Source organism: Asparagus officinalis, chromosome 9 (genome assembly GCF_001876935.1).
Source record: "Asparagus officinalis chromosome 9, Aspof.V1, whole genome shotgun sequence".
In the NCBI taxonomy this organism is placed as follows: domain Eukaryota; kingdom Viridiplantae; phylum Streptophyta; class Magnoliopsida; order Asparagales; family Asparagaceae; genus Asparagus; species Asparagus officinalis.
The window spans coordinates 46,918,107-46,933,013 of record NC_033802.1 but is presented as its reverse complement, the minus strand read 5'-3'; the positions used below and the strand labels follow the sequence as shown (position 1 = coordinate 46,933,013).

Sequence of the window (14,907 nt, the reverse complement as noted above, 5' to 3'; positions counted from 1 at the left end):
CCCTTCATTGATGATACATTCAATAAAACAAGTCTCCAATCTAAAATTCTAAAGGTCGTCGCCTCTTATCTGCATAACTCTTCTGTCGACTCTGGGCTACAAGAATACACTCCTGAATCAATGCTATCTGCTCTGAAGTTTGTCTAACAAGATGTGGCCTAAGCAATAGGCTATCCTCTGGTCCTACCCAACAAATTAGAGATCTACAGTGTCTCTCATACAATGTCTCATAAGGAGTCATACCTATAGTTGATTGATAACTATTGTTGTAGGCAAACTTAATTAAGGGTATATGATCTTTCCAACTGCCTTGTAAATCGATTACACACGCCCGAAGCATGTCTTCCAATATCTGGTTAACTCTCTCCGTTTTACCATATGTCTACAGGTGGAAAACGTTGCTATAAGCTAGTTGGTTGCCGAAAGAATTCTGGAAGCTCTTCCAGAAATGTAATGTGAATATTGAGCATGATCTGATACAATCGTCTCTAGAACTCCATGCAATCTCACAATCTCCCGAATGAAAATCCTAACATAAGTTTCTGCAGTAAGAGTTGTCTTAACTAGCAATAAGTGCACCGACTTCGTTAATCGATCTACAATCACCCAAATGGAATCATTCCCTTTGCTAGACCTCGGCAAACCCACAATGAAATCAATTGAAATATCTGTCCACTTCCATTCAGTAATGGGTAAGGGCTTTAGGGTACCCACGGATCTCTGATGTTCTGCCTTCACTTGCATGATAATTAGCACATCCCAGTATCACCACTAGGCGATATGGACTATAGAGGTAGCTCTCACCGCATCCACGCGGTGTAGCACTTTGCCACGTATAGCACTTAGCTCCTCACTTCCGGCTGACTAATTGCTTTGATACCATTTGTCACGCCCTGTACCTTCGGGCCGTTGGCGCATGCAAGCTGTGGGACCCACCGAATGAAGCGCGTTGTTTGGCTCAATCCATTGCCAAAATCGTCTAGCCGATGTTATACTTGAACCCCATGACTTACATTATAAACAATCAACACTTTCACTCTCCCACCAAAGTGGGACTATAATTTGGGGATCTGACAATCACTCCCCACCTTAATTATGTGATGTACTCGTCGCAGCGTGGCAATTAGCACATCTCAGTATCACCGCCAGATGATATGAACTATAGAGGTGGCTCCCACTGCATCCATGCGGTGTAACACTTAACATCGCATAGCACTTAGCTCCACACTTCCGGGTAGCTAACTGTTTGATACCATTTGTCACGCCCCCAGACCTTGGCACGTCCAAGCCGTGGGACCCACCGAGTGTAACTCATTATTTGGCTCAATCCACCACCAAAAATCGACTAGTCAATGTTATACTTGAACCCCATAACTTACATTATAAACACTCAACACTTTCACTCACACACCGATATGGGACTATAATTGGTGGATCTCACAACTATGGAGTCTTTGAAGTTAGATGTACAGAAGCAACTATCAACTGATTTCTAAGCACAAAAATTGGTTCAAGTTCCAAATTTGGCCCAGGTTTCAACGGACTTCGGATCTATAATATTAAATCCGAATCCAGAAAGGAGTGTAGGTCTTTATTGGATATAAGTTGTACTATGATATATTAATTTGTTTGGGGAGAACACAACAACAAAAGCTTCAAGAATTCAACATTTACTTTTCTCAAGCATATGGCATGTGCATTGCTAACATCCGACTATTAGGCTCCGCCCTTACAAAAGAACTAAAGACCTAGCATCTGATTGGGATCATGGTTTCTCAGACTGTAACATTGCAGATCTACATGATTAGTTGGAAGTCAAGGAAGAGGACATGTCTAGTGTCTAATTGGTGCGCAGGTAGACAGGATGCAGTTCATGTGGAGGTTTGTCCCTCCAAATTCTTCTACTGTCTTGTTTTTTATTTGTTCTGTAGTGCCTCAGTGTAGCTACTTATATTTTTGTATGCAGATATTTTTAATGTACTTTTTGATTATTTCATTAAATCCTTAATAATAGAAGTAAGGGAGCAATTACCCTTCCTTGCACACAGAAAAATATCATATCTATATCTGATTCGGATATGGATCGAATTTGGAGTGTATTTGGATCTGAATCTGAAACGCGATCCAATACGTAGTTAACTAGTTTAGTTTGTGTGCAATTCCTAAACAGAGAGCGTTGGAACCTATGAGGTCCAACTAGTATACTTCTCAAAATAAGAGAGACCTCAGTTCTTAATAAGTTCCGTAGCTGCAATCACGGATAACACGTGAGAGTCCTAGCGCAAGAGTCATCACAGAAATGCTTGATGTGGTTATCACAACTGAATAACTTGCTACCTTTCTGGTACTAATCAACAACCCAGACTTAGGTTGTACACACCAAGTCTAAGGATACCTAAAGCAACATTATCATGTCGTTAAAAACATCACCTATAAATACCCATATCATCCCAAGAAAAACAAACCAAAAGAACCAAGATGAACTCTTTGATCTTCATCGTTCTTCTGACGAGCTCATCGCTTCTTCTCAATGCACAACAACTTCCCCAATGTGATCCGGTATCTGCACCTCCAGAAGACCAACAGTACCCTGCTCATGCCGCCTCGGTTCTAAGAGTGTTGCAGACCGTCACACCGTTTGTTGAGGGTCATAACATTACATTCAGCGTGCAGAGGTCTCATGTTGTTGTTGTGACTGGTCGAGCAACTTGCTCTACGATCACAGAGGCAGAATGCTCTTCTTGTCTTACTGCTGCAGTTAGTTTGATTAGGGAGAGGTGTGGTAATTCGAGGGCAGGTAGTTTTGGAAGCCAAGAGTGTAGCATTGGATATGAACCTCCACATATTTAGTGCCGTTTCAAGAAAATGTCTAGCTTGTGCTTGTCATTTTGTGGTCTCTTCTATCAGCTTCAGAGTTTGTCTCCCATTTGAAATTTCCAAAAATTCATACGCTGTGCAGCAGACCAATGTTAGCATATTCTGATGTCATTTTCTCTATAATCTACCGGTGACTACTTCGTCTGAAATACCTAAGACTCCTGAGAGCTCTAAATTTTTAAGAGAGCTTGGGATAAACTTGCTGCCATGATAATTATCTTGTTCCTACAAAGACCCTAGGTTATCTAGGAGAGCCTTCATCTTCTTTGTTCACTGTATCAAGTCAAAAGAATTATCTACAACAAAAAATAGGAAATCATTTCGATACTATTTGACTTTAGGGAGTTCAAGATCCATGTATTAAAGCACTGGACAAAACTAAGCTGTCACAGGAATATAATATAGGCAAAGCTCCTCAGGAGTGATATAATCATTCCCATTGCTAAGGCATACATACTTTCTAACTCCCTGTATATGTAAATGACATGATTTGCATAGATTATAATGGAAATCCAGTCCACCACACCGGATCAAAGATGCAAACAGCTAATAAACATGTATAAATATGGAACTCAACAGATCCACATGGAAATGACCCCAAGCCTATCCAAGACTAAATGCTCCAGTGACTGAAATAACGTATCCTGACGCAGACAATCACATTATTTCAATCAGTTTTTTGTTTCCTGCCAAAGATTGCAAAAAGTCCAATGCATATAACATTCAAACTATGTAGCATGTAAATGTGTATAGAAAGGAAACAGAAGCCACGCTAAAACAGACTAAACGTCCTTCAAGCAGCTATTATAACAGCATACATGTATGTTACACATCTCAAGAGGGTATTATAACAATATACAAGCACATATCATTCTAAATACCTCAGCCGCACTGTTGCTCTCAAGAAACAAACCAAGAACAAGAACAAAGCGCAAGGAAACCTAATGTATAAGCTTCAAAGAAACATACAATAAGAGCTCAAGGGTATACATCACAGGCATAGAATTTCACAGATATCAAGTGTTAAACACATAATTACAACAAAAGGCGACAGCCCAAAACAATATCATTTCCTAAACAGAAGATTGGCTCCAGGTACAACCCAAGGGATGTCTTCAAATAGACGCAACATTAATTATACAAGCAATTAAGAGATAAATCAATGAACCATAAGAATGACCAACTACAAAATAAAAAGAAGAAATAGGAATGGCACATTAATTTTCAAGCAAATTGTCCCTCAATAGCCCAAATCTTTTGGCAACATGATACAGTTGTTTCCCATCAAGGCATGAACAGTCTCAGCTTTTCTAAAATGAACGACACCTTCAAAGCACTATGCTAACACCGCGACAATAGTTAATTTTCTGACCAGTAGCATCATTTCTTGAGAGTAGTTTCATCACACATGCATACACAAATTCTTCCAATTACAAGTTAGAACATTTGCTGGTCATATACAGTAGTGGATGACAACTTGTTGACAAAATTTTCAGTACATCTAATTCTGTTGTAACACACAGACCTCAGGAAAATGACAATTAATCATGAAGTGAAATGACTTAATGACCTAAAAGCTACCTCGCGAATGCTCCATGCCTTGGAACTTACATAGGCAATTGGGTTTGGAAAAATTACAAAGAGATGGCGACCTACAACACCATGGAGAGAAACTCTTGTCACCTATTTGCTTATATAGGATCATTCGAAATGTCAAATTTAGGAGCTAAAGACATTAAACTCTAAGTTTTGAATATTTGCTTCTAAGTTATGCCCTATATCTCAACATCTAAATTAGAAGGAATCTATCTGCGTAGATTTTGACCACTACAGAATGTAAGTTCTAGATCTGATAAATCCCAGACCAGGCATCTTCTAATTTTTACCGCTGCCATCTCATTAATCTGATACCAAAATATACAAAAAAATAAGAATAAAAAATATAAAGGAAACACCTTACTATAAAATAATGAGCAACGGAGGACTGAAAAAAGATCTATATGTAGAACTGGTTTCAACAGATAAACAAAATGAGGCAGCAGCTTTGATGAGACAAAATAAGACACAAAGTGACCTGCAATTCCACTACAAAAGGTTAAATTCAGATATCCTAGACCACCCGATTGATTTCTAGGTAAAAGACAGGAGATGATAACATAACTTTAAATGAATAGAGAGCCTCAAAGGAGTGCTTGCCAAATATCGAGTAAGAATTAGAAATTATTTAACCACGATAGCATACTTGAATTGAAGCTATTACTAGCAATAAGTTAAAATATTTAACAAGATGTAGTGTTTTATAGCTCAAGTATTATGGAATAAAAGAAAACATGGTAAGTTCAAAGATCTTTGGTGCATAATACAAGTATATAATAATTAGTATGAGATCAAGAAAGCAACCAAATGTACATTTTGGCATATAAGCAGAAAAGAATGATAGCTAAAAAAGATTTCGAATGGGTTCCGCAACCTATGTTTTGGATTGGAACAACATAACTGGTGCACACAGGTTAAGAATATAAACCACAATAGCATGTGAGAGATCAAACACAGAGCCTCATAAGAAAATACAATGATAAAGAATCCAGGATTTCAAGTAACTGCATCTCTCACCACAATGGATGTCTGGCAAACAATAATCCTAGAAAGTAGCAAGGACATAAGAAAACTTTATTAAAAAGAATAGGAGAAGAAAAGTAATGATACCCAATGAAAGAAACTACTGAAATATCAGCGATAAGGTTGGAGGACTTTGTGATCAAAACAGAAGTTTCTCTGCCCTAATGAATTAACTATTTATAAACAGCAATCGTAGATTGCTAATAAACAGCACTATGTTTCATGATGTGATACCCCAAGATTTAGTCTCAAATCAGCTATTGATTGAGCAATTGAATGGTTTATAATGTAAGTTGCAACATTGACTAGTCAATTTTGATTGAACCAAACCATGTGTTGCACTTCATGGGTCCCAAGGCAAACATTGCACCAACGAGCTTGCGGGTCAGGGCTGTGACAAATCGTATCCGAACAACTAGCTAGCCAGAAATGTGGAGCTAAGTGCTACGCGGGACTAAGTACTACACCACGTGAGGGCGGGAGCCACCTCTAGAGTCCACATTGCCTGGTGGTGATACTAGCATGGAACAATTGTCATGCCGCGACAAGAATGTTGCGTAATTAGGTGGGTGATTATGATAATCCAATATTTAATCCCACATTAAATATTGATTGATGATTGAATGGTTTATGATGTAAGTCTAAGGAGTCGATTGCAACATTGACTAGTCAATTTTGGCAATGGATTGACCCAAATCATGTGTTGCACTCCATGGGTCTCAGGGCTTATATCGCGCCAACGGGCTCACTAGTCCGGGGTATGACACATGCAATGCACGGAACGTTAATGCTTTTGATCCAGAATTTACAAGGATAAAAAGCAAGAAAAAAATTCTATTCAAAAGATATGAAGGGTCAGAAATACACGGTCAAGAAAAGGCAACATAAATTGAAAAATTGTGATTGGCCATTTGACGGAAGTTGTAGGTTTGGTCCCATAATTCTTTCAGTACTTAATATCATAAAAAGTAACATGGTTGTCCTGATTCTCAAAGCACACCATAAATAATGGAGATAATTGACAATTAAATGCATAGACTTATGAAGTTGGTGGTCACCACAGCAGATTATGTGGATGGCTATGCAAGATGCATACTGAAACTAACAAAGTAAGATCAGCTACTTGAAAGAATATGAAGCATGATATAGAAAGGTTCGAGTCAAGATCTGAAGCTGAAGGACAACTCCCTTAGTATTAAGTTGAGCTTGATCTACACATGAACATCTCACTTAATTCACCTGTCATACTTAACCCTATTTAATGTCAAGGCATTGATATTAAACTAAATGGTCTATACTCATTGGAAGAAAAGGCTCAACAAATACATTGAATAATATAATATTATGCTATAGAATACAATCAAACTGATTATATACTTGAGTCTTTTTTAAGCTAAGTTTGAAGCTCTACATTTAATAAATAATCTTCGCTAGTTTGCAAATCGATCACCTCCTATGTTACATGGATGCGTGTACTGGTGCCAATATGGACATGGCTATTTTATGTGTGTATTACTAATTTACATGACATCAATATTGCTTACAAACATATGTTTTGAGAAATAAAATTCCTATAACATTTTTACATTTCTTTTATTATGCAAACTATAGATAAGAATAGTACTCCTTTTAGAACTTGATACCGAAAGATACTTTAAAATCATAGTTTTAAACTTGGTAGGCTGAAACAAACCAGACTCGTGTATCAACAAGTTTCAGTAAGTGTATGTCAAGTGTAGTATGCATGCCCTAGAAGTATATGCTGAGTGTTTTAAATTAAACCATGTGTTATATAATTGAGTACTGGGTGCAAATTTGAACAAGTGTATGTAGATATCCAAGGAGTATCCAAAGAAGTGCATGTTTCAGAAATGGCTATGGAGTGTCCAGTACCGGCACAGCTATGATTGAAATACCCATGCTACCTAAACCTCTTATTATAAAGACGAAAGGATAAATATGCCAGACATAATAAGGCATGAGACCATGATGTATGGCTCTTGAATTAACCTTACTTATGCAATATTAAGTAATACAAAGGGTTTTCCCCCTACATAACCCCAAGTCTGTTTGCAAGGGTTTTCCCCCAACATAACCCCAAGTCTGTTTGCAAGGGTTTCCCTCCTACATAACCCCAAGTCTGTTTGCAAGTTTGCTCCTTAAGTATATATTTGCTACCTTACCTTCTAAATCTACATCATTCAGTTAAATTACCCTCCAAACTTATTGTTGTTAGTTTTTCAATGATTGGATGGGGAAATACCATTTCTATCCCTCCCCTATTTGAATACCATCGAAGAATTCCATCTCTCCACTGTCAAAATCCCTTGGGCAACTCCAAAATTCAACCACAACCACTTCAGCCTCCTCCTCAAAGCGGTCGCCATCGTTGAGACACTTGACTTAGCAACCGCTCACGTGACATTGTCATGGCTCAACCAATTACCTTTATGGTTGCAGCCATTTTTAACATCTTGCTTTCTCCTACCAAGAGTAACACTTCTTCCCAACTCTTTCAAAGGTTCTTTCTTTTCCTCTTTCTTAATCTTTACCTATTATTTTGCGTTGATGTCATATTTTTGGGGAAGTTTTTTTATTTTTATTTTCCTGTGATTAGGTATGAGAGGGTAAGGTATTTAGACACAGGTGAGTGTTTATCTGGTAAAGTTTATAATTTTGTTTGATGATGATGCTTGATAATGATTGTTTTGTTTCTGGTTGTAGATTTGACGAATCCTCGCATCAAAATACCAGAGAAGCAACCATCATGATTTTGACAATGGATTGTCTACGGTTATTGAGTTTTAGGGTTAGATTTACAATTCGAAGTAACATTAGTTGTGGAGAAATTGAAAGGACATAAAGAGATGCAGTTGGAGAGGATAAAGTAGTGGAAGTGAATTTTTAATGAAAAACTGACAGTTTTTTTATACTGATCCAGTATTACCATTTAATGCAGATAACTAACTTTAGTTAAACAATTTAAGGAAATTTTAGTCATTACAAATTAACCTAACAGAAAAAATAGTATATGTTGGGTATATGCCATGACAGTGTTAAGTGGGGTAGAAAAAATCAATTTGGGAGATTTGAGAGGTAAAACAAATATCCAGATATGTGGTAAATTTGTAAATAGGGTGGGTTGGAGGCATTTAGGCAAAAAACACATAAAAACATGAACATGTTATCAGCTTCCGCGAAATGGAAATGAAAGATCGAAAGAAAGCTATATCAAGTTAGGTTCAAATAATATATAGAGCTCAACTCAAACATTAAGTTTCAGTTCATGTCTTAACCGGAGTTCCAGAATGGCAGGCATGGAAATAGGATATGAAGCACGAAGGACAGGAGATACATGATCACATAAAAATATGGGAAACATTAAATGACAGCCCTATGAAGAAACATCAAATAAATCCCAAAGCAAATGGGAAATTCTTGTTAAGTTATGAGAAAGTTCTATCTCATAAAAGAAACAACAATGATCGTGGGGTACGTTTTGGGGTACCAGGACATCATCTGTTTAAAGCAGGGGCAGATCTGTATATGTCTCTAGGGGTGCAATTGCGCCCCTAGAGATTTGCAAATTACCAATTAAAGTCTCATATATTTACACGTGCACCCTACATATTTGCAAATTAACAATTAAAGTCTCATATATTTACAGTTTGCTCCTCCTAAAATTTAAAAATTTACACCCGAACCCAAAAGCCCAAAACTAAAACTAAGACCCAAATTACCAAAACCTATTACTCAAAAACACACTCTATGAAAGCCCAAAACTAAAACCCAAATGGTCAAACCCATTACCCAAAACCCTCCCATAAAACTCTCTCACACACACATTTCACTAATCCCAATTCCAAAGATCCAAGGCTGAATCCTAACTCCATACTCCATCTCTACTCACCCTTGCCATCTCCCACATGTCGCAGACCAGACCGCCTCCCATGAAACGTATCGAGTGCATTTGCATCACATATTATAGTTTTATAATATTATATTTTTATGTTTAGGTAATTATTAAGTACTCGTTATCCAAACCCACCCCCACAAAGAAATTTTTTCTGGATTCGCCACTGGTTTGAAGGACTTGAGAAAACCATCAAATGTATTTGATGCTACTTGGATACAAAAACGTTGAGGGCGAGCATTAGAATTAATACTAGTTTATTAGTTTAACTTTATTGAAAGTTCATATATTAGTATATTATTTGCTTTCTCATTATCAGACAATCCCTCTTCAGGATTGAGTCACTTTTCCCCAATATGATAGCATCATATCATCAAGCACTAAGTCCCCAAAGTAAACCACTCAATAAATATTGCACTAAATGTATCTTTGATTTATATTACGCTTCTTACTGAACCTTGCAACAATAATTTGGTTTTATTTTACCTTTTAACCCTTCATAAATTTGCAAGAGCGGAAATGTGCAGAATAACCATTGAGATAATTCAGTTCATTGGGTGACACTGGTAACCTAATCATGATCCATGAAGTTTCATATCAATAAATATCATGTGCCAAATCTACTCAGTGTATATCCCTAATCTTTAACTAGCTCATTCTTAGATCTTACAACAACACTCCATGTTATCGAGGCGCGTGCCCTGGGCGCGGTGCGCTGCGGGCTGGGACAATTGCGCCCCGCACCAGAGGCGGGGCGCTGCACGCACACGAGGCGCGCGACTCATGTGCACCTCTCGCGCGCCTCGCGCGAGCCTCGTGTGCGCTTGACAACTGCGTCATGTAATATTCTTTCTTTTGTTTTTTTAAATAATTTACATATTACATATTTACATCATGTAATAGACTCTTTCTTGCTAGTTGCTAATCCATTCTCCATCTTTTCATATTTAACCTAGAAAAAGGAAACAGTAATTAGTAATTGAGTATGTGTTTGCTAATTGTAACTTCTCTAATTAGCATGCTAACTAGAAAATTATGAACATGTAAATATGTATTTGTTACCTTCATTCTCTATCTTTTCATACTAACTAGCAAATAGCAATTAAGAATGCTAACTAGAAAATTATGAATAGTCATGTTTTTTTAATCACTTAATTGTTACTTAAAAATACATATATCATATTTTAAATAAAAATACATATTTCTTATTTGTTACTTGCTTGTTTTGTTTCATAGACTCTTGTTTATGTTGGAGATTATCTTGCTTTGTGATTTGTGAAAACTTATGAACTTCTCTATGTTATGCATGCTAATTAAGACTCTTTCGTGATTTAGTAGGTGAAATTATATTTCTTGATCTTTTTATGTGATAATTTATAAACATATTGCTTATATGCTTCTTTGTCTTATGTTGGAAAATATTAGTTTGAGTTGTGCGCCTCAATTCAGTGACACGCGCATCGTTGTGCGCCTTGCGCATGGTGCGCGTAAGGGGCCTTTGCGCCCTACATTGCGCCTTGCGCCTCGATAACAATGACAACACCAATGTTACATTAAACACTGGGCGCTTCTAGGTGTCGGACTTGGCGTCCAGCGCTTAGTCGCCTAGGCGGGCGCCTAAGCGGTTTCTGGACGTTTTTTTTTTCTTCATTTAAGTGGTGGTCGATGAGGTTTTGCTGAAAGTCGGAGGAGGTAGTGGAGATGTTCATATTTGGAGGTTAATGGAGTTTGGAGGACGTGTAGGCTACGAGACATAAAATCACAATCAAGGCCTACAGGGTGTAATCTACGTAAGCAGACAATGTTCCCCTAAACGCTCGTAAAATCTAGGTGGGCGGCCTAAATACCGTCTAGACGCTAGGCGCTAGTTAGGTAGCCTAGATACCGCCTAGGTCTAGGCATATGCCTAAGCGGACTAGGCAGAGGTTTTTTAAAACAGTGGACAACACTCTATTTCTCCTTTTCTCCCTTACAATAGGCATCCTTCAATATGCAAATATATAATGGACTAGCCTCATAAGCACATCAAAATAATAACTATTCGGGTTATAGAGTGCACTTGATACCTTGATGTGGAGTAATAAACTAATCATGATTCCAAAAGTATCGGAAGCTATCGTCCAATGCAAGTCAAAGAGATATAATATATATTGTTGTATAGATGTTAACATTGCCCAAAAGTTCTTTATTGTTACTAAGGTAGATTATTCTGAACTAAACAGGATACTCTAGGCCCAGCATCTAAGAAAAGCTTTGTAGTCAATGTTTTAAATGTCGATCGTCATGTTGGCCATGTCGGTCGACATGACGGATTTAAGGGCCAACCGACACGACATGGTGCTTTTCAATGTGTATTACGTCTTTAGATTTCGCGTCAAATATATCGAGGGCCATGTCAGATATGTCGACTGAATATATCGGGGGACATCAGCTATGTCGGTCGATTTTTCAATCTAAAAAATTAGCTAATTTTTTTTGTTATGTTTATCTAATAAGATTTGGGTTTAAATTCCTGATTGACTTAATATGACTAAATATTGCTTTCAAAGATAAAACCCGATCGGTTAGGAAAAGAAAGTACCTAAGTCATTTTCATCACTCCTCTCCTCTCTCTCCTCTAACATCTCATCAGCTATGTAGCACGGACACGGATCCGACACGGCCATCCGACACGCCGACACGAGGCAAATCCTAAAAAATACATAGGATACGTGTGTTCGACACGTGTGTCCGACACGGACACGACACGGCTTCATGTTATGTGTGTCCGTGCTTCATAGCTCATCAGTCTATTCTCTAAACTATTCCTTCAACATCAATGTCGAATGATCTTCTCTCTCCTTAACCGCCAACAACAGGCTTCTCATCTCTCACCTCTTTCCTTCAACATTAACCCTAAGCATCATAAGTTATTTATTTTTTTATATGTTTAGACAATAGAATTTATTAAGTACATTTAGATTTTATTTATAATATTATATTATACATATGCACATCATCCGATATGGCAATCCGACATTATTTTCATGTCCCCCGACATATCCTACTTTTCTCTATCCGATATGAATTTTGGCCGTCCGACATGAACCCAACATCCGACATTTAAAACCTTATTTGTTGCCTACTCATGTTGTACCTATTAGTCTATTATGTATCAGGAGCCTAAAACTAGGATGTAAAAGAACTTAATTATTACATAAGAACTTACAATCCTTCGCAATTCACATCGTTCACGAAACCAATTATGATATCAGCATAATTTGAAACTAACCATTGCACTTGTTCCCACCACATAGGCAGTGTTGTAAATAGCGGCCAATAGCGGGGCTATAGCGGCGCGAATAGCGGTCGCGGCCCTTCAGCGCTACGCGTAGGGGTTTCGCGGCTGGCTTAAGCGGGAAAATCCGCTATTCATTCGAATAGCGCGTAAAAGCGGATTTTAGCGGGTTAAAAGCGGGTTTTCGCGGTTAAAAGCGGATTTTCGCGGTTAAAAGCGGATTTTTGTTGTTAAAAGCGGCTAAACCCGCTATCACACATATTATGATGCTATATTTCTTAAATTTCTTCATAGTTTCATTCATACAACAAGCTTATTAATTGTTATTTTTTGATAATACAAGAAATTTACAACTAATTAAATTTTTAGATTTTTTTATGAATTTTCTTATTATTTAGGATATTTAAATATATTTGAATTTGACCGCTATTTGACTGTGCGCTATTTGCCGCGATTTCGCCGCAATAGCCCGATATAGCCTTAGCGGTACCTCGCCGCGACGCGCCGCGATCCGCTATCAGCAACCTTGCACATAGGTTGCAGTCATTATGTGAGGTTGCTCATATTCATATGCCACCAAGTAACTTAGATACCCACACTTGTTCAAGCAAGCTCAAGCAAACAGAAATGGCCACAAACAGCCTATTCTGATTATATTCTTTCCAAACTTGCTTTTTCCAACTACAAGTTTTGCTAAATGGACAGAAGAACTAATGAAACAAAGACTAATGAGGTTCAACAGGGGAGAAAATAGGCAGAAGGGCATCAGGAAAGACCATGTTCACTTCAGCGTATGTGACCGCTCTTTCCTATCATATGTCTACAATATATGTTTATATGATTATATCATATGTTTTCTTTTTGGAAGGTTAAATATCATACTTTCCTCTGAAGTACTGGCCTATCATAGATATTATCATGCAAATTGGCATGCATTAAGTAACTTAAGGTAAGCTTAAAAATAAACATCAAAACTTTAAGATTTATCAATAACAGCTATAGAAGTTGGATTAAACCATTAAGATGCCTAGATAGAAGAATGAAATAACTAAAATGACATAAAATATTTAACAAAAAAGCAAAGCTTTTATATAAGAACACATGCAAAGGAAGTATACTACGATGTTATTGCTATTAGAAGAGCTTCAAAGCGCAACTTTGTCATAAATTTGTATAGTATGTCCCTGTAAAGGTTAATATCAGAAAGTAAAAGTGATACAGCATAATAGGGGGAAAAAAGATACAATGCCTTGTAAAAAGAGTCAGGTAACATGGCTTCTAAAGCTACAGAGTGACTCTATGCCGCACTAACATATGTACAATGTATATCTCGGATAAATGTAGGATCTAAACTAACAAGACCACAAGTAAACAAATGTTACATGTATCAGTTACACATTCATAATAGCAACAACAAACAGAAACTCACATCTTCATATCTTGTGTCTTATTCTAGCGATATCCCAGATATATATAAATATAACTCTGACGAAAGATATAATGAGAATAAGACCAGCTCCAAAAGCTCAATAAGATAAGAAATACTACGAACTGTTTTAAGCAAACAAATGGCTGATTGTCGCAGCAAAAGGTGTTCTGATGTATGCAAATGCAAGAGTAGATAGAGTCTTCACTTGGTATACCACACACATAAATATAATATCTTTAACATGAGTCCTCACCTGCATGTGATGTCTTTAAATACTCCTCACTCACGGCGCCTCTTCCCATAATCCCTCCCATAATCTGCATCTCTAGAGCGAGGCCTGTGATCATCCTCCTGCATATAAGACCTGCTTCGAGACCTATTGGATGACTGGCCCCGATCCCAGTCAACCTCATTATCATAGTCACGATCCCTCGACCTATAATCTCTATACCCCTCTTTCTCCTCCCTATGCCTCTCTCTATCAGATCTATCCCAATCCTGTTCTTTCTCATCACGGTACCTTCTCTCATCCGAACCCCTCTCCTTCTCTCTTGAAGCATTTGATCTCCCTCCTCCTCTCTCATGGTTCACCTCCCCATAACCATAATCAGAAGCTCCATCATCACCACCATAACTTGATTCCCTAGTCCTCCCTTGCTCTTCCCCGTTCCACCCGCCACCCATCCCTGCATCACCCCACATTTGCCCATCCATCCCATTATTACCCATCATACCCATCCCATTCGCATTCATTCCACGCCCAAAGAAAGCAGGGTTAACATGAGGAGCCAC

The 14,907-nt window shown here is 37.8% G+C and overlaps 1 protein-coding gene across 1 annotated transcript in view; it reads right to left on the bottom strand.

Annotated features, from left to right (window-relative positions):
* Positions 13,913-14,907, bottom strand: part of LOC109823415 (glycine-rich RNA-binding protein 3, mitochondrial-like) — a 1,957-nt gene continuing 962 nt past the window's right edge. The window contains exon 2 of the mRNA XM_020389691.1: positions 13,913-14,907. This exon is cut by the window's right edge and continues 337 nt beyond it. Coding sequence (XP_020245280.1) covers positions 14,395-14,907 — 513 coding nt within the window. The 3' untranslated portion in view covers positions 13,913-14,394.